Source organism: Oculina patagonica, chromosome 14 (genome assembly GCF_052425735.1).
Source record: "Oculina patagonica isolate OP01 chromosome 14, crgOcupat, whole genome shotgun sequence".
Classification (NCBI taxonomy): Eukaryota; Metazoa; Cnidaria; class Anthozoa; order Scleractinia; family Oculinidae; genus Oculina; species Oculina patagonica.
The window spans coordinates 3,738,174-3,754,575 of NC_135771.1; the positions used below are offsets into that span (position 1 = coordinate 3,738,174).

General features: G+C 38.6%; 2 protein-coding genes across 2 annotated transcripts; both read left to right on the forward strand.

Annotated features, from left to right (window-relative positions):
* Window positions 1-75: 75 nt before the first annotated feature.
* On the forward strand, window positions 76-7,182 carry LOC144638269 (phospholipid phosphatase 2-like). Its single transcript, XM_078497491.1, has 6 exons — window positions 76-431; window positions 2,503-2,606; window positions 3,537-3,737; window positions 5,090-5,147; window positions 5,731-5,904; window positions 6,319-7,182. The coding sequence occupies exons 1-6, from the start codon at window positions 201-203 to the stop codon at window positions 6,418-6,420; spliced, it is 870 nt and encodes a 289-aa protein (XP_078353617.1). The 5' UTR covers window positions 76-200; the 3' UTR covers window positions 6,421-7,182.
* A 1,092-nt stretch (window positions 7,183-8,274) lies between these two features.
* LOC144638295 (L-rhamnose-binding lectin CSL3-like) lies at window positions 8,275-12,788 on the forward strand. The gene is made up of 5 exons (XM_078497522.1): window positions 8,275-8,310; window positions 10,167-10,262; window positions 11,129-11,382; window positions 11,919-12,218; window positions 12,664-12,788. The coding sequence occupies exons 2-5, from the start codon at window positions 10,208-10,210 to the stop codon at window positions 12,682-12,684; spliced, it is 630 nt and encodes a 209-aa protein (XP_078353648.1). The 5' UTR covers window positions 8,275-8,310; window positions 10,167-10,207; the 3' UTR covers window positions 12,685-12,788.
* Window positions 12,789-16,402: the final 3,614 nt, after the last annotated feature.

Sequence of the window (16,402 nt, forward strand, 5' to 3'; positions counted from 1 at the left end):
CTTGCTTAATTTAAAATACTTCAGGCTTTTTAAAAAAGCGACTAGTGCGTGATCAAGCCCTCTTATGTTCAAACGCAGTGGTGCAAAAAGGCAAGAAAATTTACATAATGGTCGGAGATTACCCAAAGTGAGAAAGCCATTCAAATGAAAAGGTTACTCTTCCGTATCTTAGCACTGTGATCGACATTTACGGCCACAAGATGGCTTCGAACGTCAAACTTATCAATATTGTGTTCGATTTGATATGTTTTATACTAGTTTTTATCGTTTTCTTGGTAATCAAGATTACTCTGTACGGTTCAGCGGAAGGATTGTACCCGGCTAAGCAGGGATTTCTGTGCGGGGATACAAGCATTCAGAAGCCGCTTAAGGAAAACTATTTGGGACACGAAGTTGTTGATCCGCTCTCGTTTATCATTCCCATAGTGGTGGTGAGTTTGTGTTGCAACATCATTTACAGTCTCCATTTTTTCAAATAGTTATTTCATCTGCTTTGAGGCAAGGAAAAGCCTACAAGTAGTCGTGTGTCGTAACATGAAACATACACTGCACCAGTTGTTTGTTTTAGTGGAAGCTGGGTGCTGTATGGATTTTGTGTATATTTCTGGAATTTACTTGAAGTGGGCGAAACAAAATTTGACCGAACCAACTCCGGACTCATAATCACTCACATTAACATTTTCTTGCTGTCTTTAACGATAATTCCAGCCTTTTAATACTCAGAAGAAAATATATAAAATAAAGAAAACTGGTGTAAACATGAATTCGAAACTGCTTTGTTATCAACCCAAAAGAGTAATTCCAGATAACTTTTCGGGATGAATGATCTTTTCTGATTTTGTTGCCGATAGGCTTATTATACTCGACATTGATCACTCCGTTTAGACGAACTTTTCTGTCAGTTTTTTTTTTATAGTGTTTGTGACTCTCTCTTTTTCTATTGACTATTAAGGTGCTGAAGGCAAACTGAGTTTCTTTGAAAATTAACATTCCTAAAAAGCAAAAGCCCTTTGTAAGAGGGATGGCTGCTGGCTTGCAAACTGCCAGTCACGATAGCCCACTGTATGAAATGATAAGTAAACTGTATCGAATGTTTTCAGCCGGAGAACTGCAGTTGGATTTCCAGTTATACATGTAGTTATCTTTTTCAAGTCGTTTAGCGAAAAGATTTAAAGTTATTAGACGTAATTAATTCAGTTCGGGAGAACAACTTCTTTGTTTATGCAAATTTGTGCAAAACACTTCACAACAAGATTGTTGAAAAAACTAGGTTATGGTTCTAGCAATGGTTGAGCTCTGATTAGATATCTGCTGAAGTCTCCCAGATGGGGCATAAATGCGTGATAAAAGGTTCTCAAACGAGAGCATTCATTTCATTGATCGAACAGGTTTACATCTCTTATTAGACTTGTCGTAGGGAGGAATTTTAATTAAATGTTGATATATATAAGCTACTGGTAGTGAACCGAATCAAAGTAAGCTTTCGAAACTTTCACCAATTTAAAATTCGATAACCAAAAACTTTCTGTAACTTAGGAGAGTTTGCTGTCACAAGAATTCTCAGGTGTGTTTTTTAATTCTCATTTACGAAAGCAACCATCATCTTTTCATACGGCTGAGTGGTCAACTCTGTCAACTTACCTGTACGATCAATCAATAAATTAGCGCCAAAATAAAGAAATGCTGGTACTGAAATTTGTCAATTTCAGTACCAGCATTCAACCGGCTTTAAAACAACGGATAACTAAACAAGAGTTTGCTTAAGTTGATTTTAAACCAGAGAAAACCTCCGCCGGAAGGAAATCTGATCAATACCTGAAAACAACACTTCACACTCCAACAAGTCTTTTGTTTTTCTATTTAGAGCAACTAAGATCAAAAGACATAGAACTTTTGTACACAGTACAATCTCAAGTTCGACCACGGTTGTGCTGATTTATACTCTTATATAGATTTAGTTCTCGAAGAAATGTTCGTAGTTTTATAGAAGTGTTTGCAAAGTGGCATGAGGTGTCTTCTTGATATTGCATTTGAGCGACATCTTTTGGAGCAAAGTGGCATGAAGTGTCTTCTTGATATTGCATTTGAGCGACATCTTTTGGAGCACTTGCAAGTATAATTGTGTAATTTTTGGATTGGTTAAAAACAATCGTAAACCGGCTTTGGGCGAGGATAACGAAGAGCAAGGTTTCCCGACTGAACCCTAGTGAATTTGTTTGTTTTCCTTTTTGGGAGGGAGGGAGGGAGGGAGGGAGCTTTTGTTCTGAGCTTTTGTTTTGTGGCTTTTCATTCATACAAGTTGATGGAGATTGTGAAACTGGGAGGTAGGGAGAGAGATAAAGGAAGGAATTCGAAGGGAGCCAAGGAATCTCTTTCCTTCCGATCTATCCCAGCTCGTTGGACACTCTTCTGAGCTTTTGTGGTTTTTGAAAAGTGATCGCGGGATCTTGAAACAGGCTTGTAAAATAAATCCAAGTCTCAAATTTGTATTATACATTACAGATATTGATTGTTGAGGGCTGTAACAACATGACAAGGTCCGATGAAGAGCAAGATGAAGATGAGGAATCGTATGGACCGATTACCTTGAAGCCCTGGATTGCCAGGTGAGAGGACCAACGATCAACATTAGAATTCTCTTTACTTTTGTTATACATTTTTTCTAATTATACTTGGGAAAATTCGGTTTTCATCAGCGATATCAAGGTTGATCATGAAACAGTTTTCATAATCTAGTAACTTGAATTCGACAGGACAAAAGTAATAAGAAAACACGAATTATTAATTAGGATGTTGTCTAATAAATAAGACTTTCTGTTGACCGTTTAGAACTGAGGGAAACGCGTTGATAGCAAAAAACCTATGTAGGGTGTTAAGGGGGAGGGGGGTAAAGTTTTGGAGCGTACTTTCACGCACATGAACTCTCTACAAGGCGCTCATTTTTACCCAAATTACCACAGTAAATCAACGGTTATCTCTTTTCATGTGCCACGCACCTTTTAACCTCATGTACAATTAAACAATAATAACAATCACATTAGCAGTAATAATAACGATAATGATAATATACTGTTAAATAAATTATTGATTTAGAGGATAATACATGATGTACAACCATGTATTATTCTGTTTATTATATAAACCTACTAATTACGATGTTTTTGACGATTTTCCAAAGATTTCCGACCATTTTCCGAAGATTTCCGAAGATTTTCAAAATGTTGTCCAAAGATCGTGCGAATGATTCCGAACAGTTTCCGAAATTTCCGAGTTTTTCCGAAGATTACCGAAGATTGCCAAGGAAAATCTAAATATTTTTCGACTTAATATCGATAAACTTTGGCGCATTGAGCATTCAAACATTCAAACATGACAATTAATTCTGCGAGCTGATTGGTCAAAAATGATATCACACATGTGTGGATTTCATTTTTATCCACACATGTGTGATACCATTTTTATCGATTTGCTAACGCTCGCTATACCACTGCAGTTTATATAATAAAAGCCCTTCACCCATTTTGTTTTCCCTGTAGCATGATTTCGTTGATGTTTGTCTTTGTTTGTGGCGGATTCCTGAACGGAATCATCACCGACCTTTCCAAGATCACTGTGGGCCGTCTGAGGCCCACATTTGGAGCCGTGTGCAAGGCCAATGTCACACAGGCCGCCTGCCAACAAGGCTACGTCACGAGCGAGGTTTGCACGGGAGACCCTTATGATGTCAAAATAGCCCAGTAAGGATACTTTGGTTGTTTTTGTTCATTTGTTTGTTTGCTTGTCACTTGATTCAAGGTAATCATAGATCATCATTACAGCCAGTGACCACTTAGTACTTTATGTAATAGTAATTGGACTGAGTGGAGTACAATTCAGGGATTAATCGGGCGAGTAATTTCAAAATCGGCCGAGTGTGCAGCGCGAGGACGATTTAAAATTACGAGCACGGTTACTTCCTGAATTGTACGACACGGGGTCCAATTACTAATTAATCGTATCAATAACAAAATTCGAAGTTAGGAAGTCTTTGAGAATCTTTGTTGAAAAAGTTAATGGTAAATTCAATTGGTTGTACAAACAGTGGGAAAACGGCAAAAAAACCCATTTAAATGCGCGTGATTGACGCGCGAATGGCGTAGGTTTACAATTACAGGTCCAATTTGAAGTTGTTCAAATTGGATACCTGTAATTGGACACCCACGTGATCGCGCGCCAATAACGCGACAAATAGGCGCGCGCAGAACCAATCAAAATCGAGAATTTTCTTATAGATACGATTAGCAAACAAATTTTACCGGTAGTAAGCGCAGGAAAACATGTAACTTATAGCGGTAAGAAAACTTTAACAGGCGACAAGAGAGAAAATATGCAATTGTGTAAGGCTAAGGAAAATGTGTAAATGTTTGGAACGTGGGTAAACAGGTTACATGGGAAAAGCACGCAAAAATTATTAGCCATTTAAAGACATCAGTAGTTTGGGTTTTGCAACTAAAATAATTGGTTGGAAAAATACAACAAAAACAACGTTTCGTTCTGATTGGTTAGAGGATTTCAGAAAAGCATTCGCGATGTTTGCAAGTTCTATAAACTAATCGTATTTAAAAGCTACAGTTTAAAAGCACAAAGAGCAAGTATGAAAACACTTTTGAAAGTTAATTTACTAGTAGGAGAGAGCTGGAGAGAGCGCGGTAAATGGCCCAGATTGTGGAAACACTTAAAACTGTTGATATGGATGAATCTCTATTGGTTAATATCAAATGTAAATGTAAATGTAAAAAAATGTAAATGTAATTTATTTACCCACGTAACACCGAAAAGCTTAGAGCTCGTTGAGACGTGTACGTGCATCGAAGATCGAATTGGAATTTGGAGTGTTGGTTTTTGTGGAGGGAGGAAAACCGGAGAACCCGGAGAAAAACCCTCGGAGCAAGGACGAGAACCAACAACAAACCCAACCCACATATGACACCGGACCGGAATCGAACCCGGGCCACATTGGTGGGAGGCGAGCGCTCTAACCACTGCGCCACCCCTGCCCCCCTGCTCCTCCTCAAATGATGTTTTAATAGTTGATAACTATTCCTTACAGATTATCTTTCCCGTCTGGTCACAGTTCCATTTCCATGTACGGAATGTTGTTTCTTGCGGTAAGTCTTAGTATGTATTTGTTGTTTCGTCCTGTCTTTTAGATGTGTTCGTTTGTTCTTTAGACTCCCAAGAAGGGGAATACCCCCCCCCCCCCCCAAAAAAAAATAAATAAATAAATAAATAAATAAAAATTGTATGGGATGTGCGGCGCGATTTTTGGCAACCTTTTCCTCCAGCCCTTGTGCTATTTCAGAGCCCTACGGACTCTCGCCAAAATACTGCAATACTTCTCAAACATATACAGCGATACTACACAGTAAAATGTCTAATAATATACACTTAATGACTGTTCCCCAGGGAAACAGTTAATTTTGTTTCCCGAGAATCTCAATGTTTCCCGAGGCAAAGCTTAGAAAAATGGCGTTTGTCGGTAAACATTCGCGGGCAAATTTCAATGTTACCCTTTGACGTCATAGATATTGCCCGCTCAGAGATTTTTTGGCGGGAAATATTTTTTATTGTTAGATGTCATATGTCCTCAAGTTAGCCAATAAGAGCGTGCGCTGTAAGAGAAAAGTTTCTAACTTATAACAAACATCGATACTACACACTAAAATGTCTAACATTTTCTCTGCTACGCAGTTTTATATCCAGTCAGCCGTGAGGACGGAAGCTAAACTGATGAAGCCATTGCTCCAGATTGTGCTCGTGTCTCTGTCCTTGTTCGTTGGACTGAGCCGCCTCGCTGATAATTCCAACTTTATGAGCGATATTGCGGCGGGTTTCTTACTCGGAGCCATTATTGCGTGGCTTTTTGTGAGTTAATTTCCTTCGATAACGTGTACTTATTAAATATACTGCAAAAATTCCCCCAGGGGGAAATGAGGTACTCATTAAGCTTAGGATAGTTGTTTGCTGCAAAGGTTCTTAAAATATAGTAAATGGTTTGAACCCAGGAGTAACAGTAGGTCGTATAGTGTGATCGTCCGGGGGAGAGTAGTTCTGAGAACAACTGTTGTTCTTAAACCCGGACCCTATTTAAGGATAGAAAATTGAAAACTGACACCCTTTCTAAGGGCCAAGCCCAAACCATGACACCGTATCTATGTGTAAAACGATAACTGAGAATTCTGTGAACAGTTCGTTTTTATTTCTTCTCTGTAGTATGGAAAGTTTAATCATCAAACCATATCTTCCTTACCATATATTCTGGTGTTTTTTTCCTTCTAGGCATTCAAGGTCCTGAAGCTCTTTGCCATTCGAATCCGGAAGCCAAAGGTTTACACGCTGTTGCCACAACAACGCCAAACCTCCATCAAAGAGGCCGAATAAGACCAGTGGCAGTAATCCACGAAGGCGCAATTACACAACAGAACTGTAATCTTCACACTAGTCTCAAAATTGGACAGCTTATTAATTTACGCTGTTTCCGTTTTGTGTACCAATTTTCTACTTCTTTCGTCTTTAAATCGAGACTCTTGCAACGAAACGCTTTAGGACATGCGCGTGGACCAAAACGTGGAGCGCCAACCACGCGCGAAGTTTCTTCCCCAAGGGCGTGTATCTCACGCAACACGTTCACTTCGTGCAAAACCACGTGTCAGAGTTAAACATTTTATCATATGTAGCAAAAGAGCCATTAGTTATTTGTTTTCAACCTTAGCCATTTTGTTTAGGTTTACTTTAGTGTAATTGCGTTTACACTGATATAAACACTGCGCGCATTTAACTATGTAAGGGAATTTACACGAATTTATAACTTGGGGGGTGGGGGTAGGTGTTTCAGTAACCGGAAGAAGCGGACAGTTCACAGTGAACGTTTGAAGTATGGTTAGATCCATCTTTACGATACAGCAATTGTAACGATGCTGGCTTTAACAACCGTAAACTTCCGTTTTCTGATCCAATCGCTACTTTCATGGCCTCGCTACTTTCGGGTGGCGAAAGCTTATAGCACGTGTACTGCCGTTGTAATCTCGTTTCAAGATCTTTTGTAGACGGAGCGGACGAGAGCCGTCTACGAGCAATCTGGGAACGGGATTACGATTGATGTTTAATAATCAGAATAAAATGTTTGAATATATACAGAACATATATGAAGCGGAAGTGGTTATTTATATCTTATTAACCAAGAGCGAGGGCAGAAGAGGGCATATCCTAAAGCGAGAATAACATTTGGCCTTGGTCTTGATGGTGCCAATGCAGTCAGATCCGCACAGAAAAGAATGACCGAGGGCCAATAATCTCTCAGGTTGGCCCCAAAAATCATGGTTAATACCCGAATTTGCGATGAACCAATGATAAGATAAGATAAGATAAGAACTTTAATAGTAATCTCCCCATAGGGCTTTTCAGAAACTATTTACAATAAAAAATAAATCTACTTAACACTAATATTTACAAATAAAATTGAAACTAAATAAAATAATGATTAAAAGTTTAAAAGAAGATGATCCCTAAGCTTTGATTTAAAGGAGTGCAGAGAGTTAGCGTTTTTGATTTTTATATCAAGGCTGTTCCATAGGTTAACGGCTCTGTATGTAAATGTTCTTTGGCCTGCTGCGGTCCTGAATGAGAGGAGGTGAAGAAACGTTACCCGTTTCAATGATTACAGAAACGGGAACACAAGGCTGATACATCTATTGTACATCTATTATGGCAAGATCAGTGTTTATCAGCCATTTAGGTCCTGTATAAAAATCATAATAGAAAGCATCGAGCCAGCTTTAAAAGTCCTTATCGATTGTCCCTGGCAACGAAGACTCTTTCAAGCTTCCGATCGTTAAATTAAATTCAAATTTTACATTTCAAAGGTAAATATTAGGATGGCTCTTGTCAATTTTTTTTATTTGTTCATGTTTGCGTGACTCGAGTGACTGGTGATTGCGCTGTCATGGAGAAACGGTCGTTTAAAATTCTTTTCTCGTCTCTGTGAAAAAAAAAAAAAAAACCACTCTATCTTGCTAATAGTATTTTTTAAAAGTTTATATCCTCCATTTAATACCGAATGACATTTGTAAAGGGGAAATTTTGTCCCCGTTAGTCTAAAGTTTTGAAGTAAGAATTAAATTTCAATTGTAAACAAAGTCGCCAACAAGTTCAAAAGACACGTTTTAATCAACATCCTTAAAGAAGTCACGCATCAGTTTTCTGATTAGTTTTATCTCAGATCACCACAATCTGTTGTGCCGCGATCAGCTGTGATTTAATCATCCAAACAAGGTAAGAGCTATTAGAGGGTTTAAACCACGTTTTATGGCAAACAACAGTTGGTCGACTTGCTCTCCACTCTGCGGAATGTTTCTTAATCCAGGAGACAATTAGCAAAATTCACATGCTTGTTTATGAACTGAACATGCGCAAAACCACTTCTCTTTAGGTAGATATAGCAGACTGCAAACACGGTTTATTTTTTAGTTCGTGGTTTCGATCGTGGTTAAAACTACAGAGCATAATTTAAAAAGAAATCACGAATCGAAGAGGAAACTGACGCTCAATTTTTGCTAAATATTACAGCTCAATCAGACGGTGTTTGTTTTTCCCTTGGAGTTTTCTAGTCGACTCGTTGCCGTGTTTTACGGAAACTAAAGTTGTACCTGATTTTGTTTATTGGACAAACGTGGCAAAGTAAAAAAGGTTTTGGTGAAAATCGAGATAGAAGTTGCGACAATAAAAAATTCGCTGTTATTATTAACTGTTTTAGTGGTTCGTTTTCTGAAGTCGGCCTGTCGTTTCAATATGATAAGAAAGTGACATGCAACTGCTTCTTTGAACAAGCTTTAAAATTAATTCTATAAAATTTTTAATACATTTAACCTTCTTGGCAGTTTTCGCGATTAGTCTTGCCGGAGCTGGGGTTGCGCCTAGCCAAAAAATTCGGATTCAGGTACCACTTGTGAAATAACGAACTGCGAGGCTACAGTTTCTTTTCAAGAGAAACAGCGTTTCGTTTCGTATCTAAAAGTTCCTCTCATCACATAGACTTGCCTACAAGCCGAGCTCACAGAGCGCGAAGCGCAAAAGTGAAGGCGAAGCGCGAAAGCGAGCTCGAAGCGCGAGCAACGAAAACGAGAAACCAGAAGCGAACGACTTTTAGAAAGTCTACTCATCACATAAAGCGCAATGCCTCTTTCCTTTTTTTCGCTGATGTTCTTATTCATAAGGTCCGCGGTCTGTATTGAAGGTAACTGTGACAATAAAAAAATGGAATTGCGAGATAGCTGAGCCAACTTTAGGCCAACTGATCAGAGCTCGTGTTAAGAGAAAGAACGGGAGAAAGAATGACAAGTATTCTCCAGTAGGCCAAGTAGAAGGTCGGAAGAGAAGGCTACATAGGAAAAAAAAAGTCGCTACCGTGAAGGCACACCAACTGTCAAGAAAATGTCTTGAAGCTGGTAGTCTTTCATTCTTGCCTGCAGCAAAGGGAATTTTAAAAAATGATTATCGTTTTTATTTTCCGTACAAATTAAAAGTTTTGATTCCGTGGTGATAACTATTAAGTAACCTAAGCATCACAGAAATCCGTTTCATTCTTTATTGGCAGCTTTCCTTGCACTTCACTTTACTTGAATAAAGGACGTCTCAGACGTTCGAGGGAGTAGAGACATTGTGCATGATTTTCAGGGAAAAGAACAACTAATAAACAGCTATACGATGATAAGAAAGAAAAAAATAATTCTTTCAGGGCAGGGAACAAGGGAAATAAGGGCTCTATTTTCAGGCAGCAGAAGAACAAAGCTAGGGATTTATTTTATTTTCAGGGAACAAGGAAGAAGAGAACAAAGGGCTTTATTTTCATGCTGAATGTGGGAAAAAGAATTTATACTTTCAGGGAACAGAACAGGAGAATAAAGGGTGTAACATTTTAGGGAAAAGGAGAACTTAGGACTTTGGTTTTATGACAAAGAAACAATTTTGATTTGCGAAGCTTCAATAGTAAATTAGAAAACCTGTTTTAACAAAAAATACTTCTGAAGAAAATGAGAACATTAGAGACTTTTTCGAGAGATAACCTAAAAGGTCTGATTAGCACCCATTGTGATGTACAACTGATTTCTAACATTGTTATCATATCACAGTTTCAGTTACACTACATTATAAGTTCAAGTCACAAGGAAAGATGTTGCGTTTGTTGGCTTTTTGTCTCCTTTATGCAGTGCTATTTGGCAACACAGGTAAGCCTTGACGTATTTCAAATGTTATGTTCCTTTCCCAGTGCGACAGTCCTGAATTGTGCATTTTAAAGAGAAAAAGATAAACTAAAACAAAACGAAGAAAACGCCGTATGTGTACTTTCTATCCGTGTAGCTTTAGAGGAGAGACGTCACGGACAGCCCATCTTGAAAAAACTGGCAGGTTTTTTTTTTTCAAATTTGTCGTTCGTAATCTGTCTTAATCTTCGTCAGTCGAAACCATGCTTGGTTATTTTCGCGGTTTTTTACTCTTTTTTACATTACACAACTATTATTCTAAGGTATTCTTCACTTTGGAAGTATTACGAAAAATAACAAAAAATCGTGATACTGCTTCTTTAAATCGCTCTTTCTAGGCGAACGACTCTGGTATTACAATACCTTATTGATAACACATTAAAAATTCTCTTCTGACAGCTTAGCTTCCTTAAAAAGGCAAAAGAATACCCCAGGAAAAAAAGAGGTGAAATCTTGACTGAAATGACGTGAGGACCGTGAACATTCTTATTGAATGAATGGATTACGAATTTCTTCAGCTTGAGACCGCTCAGTAACGTTTCTTCAATGGTCAAATGTCCAATCTGGCGGGCGAAGTTTCGCGTCAAATTCCACACTATAAGAAGCGAGCCTCAGGCCACTGTCCGGGGAAGATGGGTGCTCTCAAGAGAATTTATGTTTTGAGTGAAGGCACCATTCTGGCAATTCTCCTTCTCGGTCAGAGCAAAGGAAAATAGGGATAAATGTCACACACTGATTCCGTTTTGCAGATTTCTGATTTCTTGCTCCTTATAACGCCAGAAGCCCACTGATATCGCTTGATTTATCTTACATTCTCTTTGTATTTTCAGAGGGATATTTTCGCCGAGTTTGTGAAAATCAGGCAATGTCAATAAACTGTGGTTCAATGGTTATCAACATTGTGAGCGCATCGTATGGACGCACTCAGCATGGCGTGTGTGGAAATGGAGGAAGCACGTACTGCCATGCTGGAGTTTCATGGAGAATAGCCAGGCAAGAGTGCCAAGGACAGCCAAAGTGTACCCTCCATGCTAAAAATTCAGTCTTTGGAGACCCGTGTCATGGCACTGTTAAATATCTTGAGGTGAGCTCGAAATCCCATTGGTTCACACTCCCAACTTGATCATTTGCAGGTGTAGGCAAAAAGAAATATATATTAAAACTGCTGTACACAGACTGAAAATTTCTGTTTCTCCAGGGAAATAAACGCAAGATCGTTTCGATAATAAGCCATGCAAGAGCTACAACGTCTTCCTATTATATTCTTATTAGCTTAAAATGCATAATACTGCCTCTCTTTACTTATCCTAACAGCTATTTTTCAAATTAAAAATGCTGTCAAAATTTTTTGGTTGTGGATCATTTTGTGATGATTTAACAATTTGCTGAGACGAATGCAAGCACCAACATTGACGCGTGATTCAGGTTTTTTGTGCGAATAATTTTTTAGCGCGAAAATGGCTTGGAGGTTGCTCGGGCATTTTAACCAATAAAACAGATCAGAAGAAGTAGAATACTGTAACCAAAGCAAAACTAAAGCAAACAGAGATGAAAATTAAAAAACGATCTATTATACACAAAATTATAAAACTGAGATATTGCCACATTGCCATTAAACAGGTAACGTACAAGTGTGTGCACAAGACAACACTTTGTGGCGAAGGCTTGCTGCTAAGGGTTTGCGAGAATCATTCACATGCAATCCATTGTCACACGGGGACAATCAACATCATATCGGCGAACTACGGTCGTTTGGATGGTGGACATATCTGTCCAGGCGCGATTTATACCACAAACTGTGGAGCTGCGTGGTCGTTCAGTAAAGTCAAAAACGATTGCCAAGGAAAGCGGCACTGCTATTTGCAGGCAACAAACAGCCGTTTTGGTGATCCTTGTTGGGGTACACTGAAGTATCTGGAGGTAAGGATCATTTAGTACAACGTTTCTGTAAATTATTTTTTATTTCCATTTACCAGCAACTCCATAAAATCGTATAATACAGAGATTTAAGTAAGCGTAAGCATTATATTCCTAGCCTAAACTTGAAATGGTTATTCTCCAATGCCAATTGTTATACATTTTGTTTTATACTTATTTGTGAGAATTTGATCCTTTTTCTGGTACTAAGATCGACTTCCATTTTCGTTCAAAATGTAAGTGCCCCCCTTTCAACCATAGAGAATCCTTCATTTTCAAGGAAATAATTGGTAAACGGCAATTCCGAGATTGCACTTATGTGTCATGTAAGCCAAAACGAAATATCCTAGGGAAGATAGCGGCATTAAAAAGAAGGAGCGTTTGCGCCCCTCATTCTTGTTGAGAATTTATATAAAACTAATTTCCCAATTTGTTTCATTTACAACAGGTTAGATACAAATGTGAGTGACACAACATGGCCAGCAGTGCGTCAAAAAACAAGAAGTTTATTAAAAAAATGATATTTTTTGTAGTGTTTCCTTGAAGAGATCATTAAACTTCTTATTGACGCTGGTTATTGTCTCTGTTTTCTATTAGCATTTGCTTCAGTTCTAAAGTTGCTTACTTTCCAATTACCTATCCCAATCCGCAGAGCTAGACGCGCAAATGTTGGTGAGAAGGAAATATAAAGCGCTCGGCCAGCGTCATAGCATAGAAAAATTCTCCCAGTAGAATTTCGAAACTGCGGTTTTTCGGTTTTGGTTTCTTATGCGGTCTGTGGGTTTTCCTTCTTTTGGCAATTGGTTTTCGGTTTTCGGCAAAAATAAAAGCGGTTTTTCGGTTTTAATATTCGAGGTGGTTTACGGTTAATCCCATTTGGTTTCATGTTCAAAATACAAGTTTGAGTTGTATGATTTAGCTTGTAAATGAACAGAAATGTTAAAAATATATAAAAAACAACTTTTTTAAAAAAAATCTTCAGGTGTCAATAGGGTAAGGTTAGGGTTTTTGAAATTTGAATTTTTTGTGTGCAGTTTTCGGTTTTGGTCGAAATTTACTGCGATTTTTGATGATTTTTTGTTCGGTTTTGCGGTTTCTAATAGGACCCAATTGCCCCCCCCCCCCCCCCCCCCCTTATTAAGTTTAAATTTGCAGACTGTAGAGAAGATAATTCATTTTGAAGTTAGTTAATTAAAGTTAATCAATTTTGGGCCAACTGATCGGAGCTCATGAAGAGAAAGAACTGACAGGAGAAAGAAGGACAAGTATATATTCTACAAGAAGAGGCAGGGCTCCATAGAACATGAAAATGAAATGGAAAACTGAGTCGCTAAAGCAGACCAACTGTCAAGAAGCGTCTTGAAGCTGATATTCTTTCGTTTCTGCTTGGAATAACTTCAAACTATCGCAACTTAAAATAAGGAGAAAAATAATTTTTTAAAAAAATGACTACCAATAACATGTTTGACGACGTTGCGATATGACCGTGTTTCAGTCTTTATGAGTCGCTTTTTTAGCTTGTGCTTCACTCTTCGTAAATATAGGACTTCCGAGGGGTTTCGGGGAGAAGCGATATTGTGCATGGTTTTCACTAGGGGCAACTGAGGAACTAATAAATAAACAGCTCTACTTTCAAGAAACAGGAGAAAATACTTCTTTCAGGGCAGAGAAATAAGGGAAATGTCGGTTTTATTTTCAGGTATTTTCTTCAGAGAATAGAGGAATTTATTTTCAAATAAAAAGGGAAACTAATATATTCATTTTCAAGTAACAGGGGGACTCCGGTGTCATTTTTAAGGAGTAGAGGAACAAAAGGCTATATTCTGAGGTATCTGAGAAACAAAGGGCTTTATTTTCAGTCAAAACATGAAAACAAAAGTTTCTTCTTTCAGGGAACAGGACAAATAAATGAACGGCTTTGAATTTTCTGGAAAAGAAGAATTCGGGACTTTGGCTTTAAACATTTTAAAAAAATGCAACACTTTAAATTTGGAAAACATGTTTCGGATACACCTTATTATCATTTAGTTTCAAGATATTTGCAAGTTGTGATAAATATATATAAGACAAAGGATAGAAAAAATTGCAATCATTAAACAATGTAGCTAATTACAAACAATACCTGATTACAAACAGGTATGTGAAGAATATTGAATAATACTTGAGGGGATACAAAATAATGATTGAACAATAAGGCTAATTACAAACACTTTTCTGAAGCATATTTAACAATTATTCGCCGAAGGCGAAGTGATTATTGTTGAATAATCCCCGAGACGAAGTCGCTGGGTGCCAGAGGTTTTTCTTGCGCGGTTTCCGGTGTCAGTCATGTCTCTATTGTGACCCACGCGAAAAACCTCTGGAACAGTGCGCTATTCCTTTGATAGCGCCGAGCCAATGACAAGCCTGTTTATATCAGTTTAGTCCAGAATCTGGACTAGAAAGCTGATTGGCTTCTTATGGCCTCCCATGGCTCTTCTAATCTAACCAACGCTGTGATTGGTGTATAAATATAGCGAACACTGCGTAAAAGACGCCTGCGCCTGTGAAATGTCTTTCACAAGTTCGTAGTAAATGCCGCCGAAATGGGGGATTCCGTAGATGTAGAGATTGCGAAAACTTTCGACAAAGATTTGGAGGAAGCTGCTTCGTGCTACCCGCAAAATAAACCGCCTGTTCTGCAAGCTAATGGTGTTGATAATCTAAGCGCCGAGCAACTGAATGGAATTTCAAAAATTTATTCGCCGAAAGGATGTTTTGGCGGTCTAGTCTCCTCGCCAGGGCGCCGGTTCGTGAACTCTGTCGACGATCCAAGAGACTTTTTGATTATTTTACCTGGCGAGCTGGAACAACGCTTTGAACGCGTGTTCTCATCTTAAGCTTTTGCTTTCCAACCGGCAAGATTCTCTTTGTAACACTCCTTTAAAGTTGCCATTTCTTTTGCTGTAGCTTCGAATTTTTCGATTCGCCGGTACCGGTAGCACTTCTTGCAAAGGAAACGCAGGTCTATAGACAGATTGTGCATTTTCCGAAACAAGGCTGTAATACCCGCCATTGCACACAACACAAGCTTCACATAACCGACATGACAACGAAGACTATGAATTAACCTTTTTCACGGGAGTTGTTTTTAAACTCCCGCGAACGCCATCAACAGATACCGCCACTTGACACCTCGTAATATCTTCACGTGCCAGTGCATGTGATTACAATGGGAGATGTTCACTGTGATTGGTTTAATTGTAATACGAGAAAAAGATCAAAGTTCAACGAGAACGGTAAATCAAACCACTCTGCGCCAGAGGTTTTTTCTCGCGGCTTCGCCACTCGTGGCGACGGCCTTCGGCCATCGGCGCGGCCTTCGGCCGCTGAAGTATCCACCGCGCGCGAGAAAAATCCTCTGGTACCCAGGGTAAAGTCGAGGGGATTATTCAACAATAATCACTGAGCCTGAGGCGAATAATTGTTTTAGTATAATTTTCAGAGGTGAATATCAAAAACTGCAAAATAACAAGCGAAAACACGAAAGCAACAAACAGAAGTGCTCGCTTGCACACGTGTAAACCAGTTTAATTCATCGATTGAAATCATAATTTACACTCAAGTTTTAGCAATAAAACGGAACAAAACAGACACTACGAAAAAGATAGATATCCGGTACCTTTGTTTAATCGTTGGTGACTTCTGAGCAATTGTGGGAATCCTCTCGAAATTACTAGCTCCAGTGAGAAGAGAAATAATGTTTTGACTGAGTCGATCTGACTGAGTACATGGCCGTTGCGATCTTCAAAACCACCATGTTTACGATCAATTCTAATGCCTTGAAAACCATCTCTTGAAAAAATTTTCGGTCCAAAAGCATTGGTAGTAAATTTGCAAAATTCCCAAAGTTTCAAATATCCAGGATTTGGAGTGATTTCTTTTAAATGAGAGAAATTTTCATTCAGCAAATGCCGCCATGTTCACTGGCCTGGATGGCAAACGTGGCATGGCTTAGTAGCCAAACCTTCAGATGCAATATTCACCGCCTAGCGCGGTGAATATTGCGACATAGTCCGAGCTTCTCGACCAATCAGAATTGAATTCACCTCTGGAAATTATACTAATACATAATACTTTATGGGATACAAAAGAAATTGAATAATGTAGTTAATTACAAACAGATATGTGAAGCATATTACACAAGA

Bases quoted from the DNA above. Each gene is read 5' to 3' on its own strand.
- LOC144638295 (XM_078497522.1), top strand. From the start codon at position 10,208: ATGTTGCGTTTGTTGGCTTTTTGTCTCCTTTATGCAGTGCTATTTGGC. The intron at 11,383-11,918 runs GTGAGCTCGAAA...GCCATTAAACAG, and splicing joins GCACTGTTAAATATCTTGAG to GTAACGTACAAGTGTGTGCA. The intron at 12,219-12,663 runs GTAAGGATCATT...CATTTACAACAG, and splicing joins GTACACTGAAGTATCTGGAG to GTTAGATACAAATGTGAGTG.
- LOC144638269 (XM_078497491.1), top strand. From the start codon at position 201: ATGGCTTCGAACGTCAAACTTATCAATATTGTGTTCGATTTGATATGT. The intron at 432-2,502 runs GTGAGTTTGTGT...TATACATTACAG, and splicing joins TTATCATTCCCATAGTGGTG to ATATTGATTGTTGAGGGCTG. The intron at 5,905-6,318 runs GTGAGTTAATTT...TTTTCCTTCTAG, and splicing joins CCATTATTGCGTGGCTTTTT to GCATTCAAGGTCCTGAAGCT.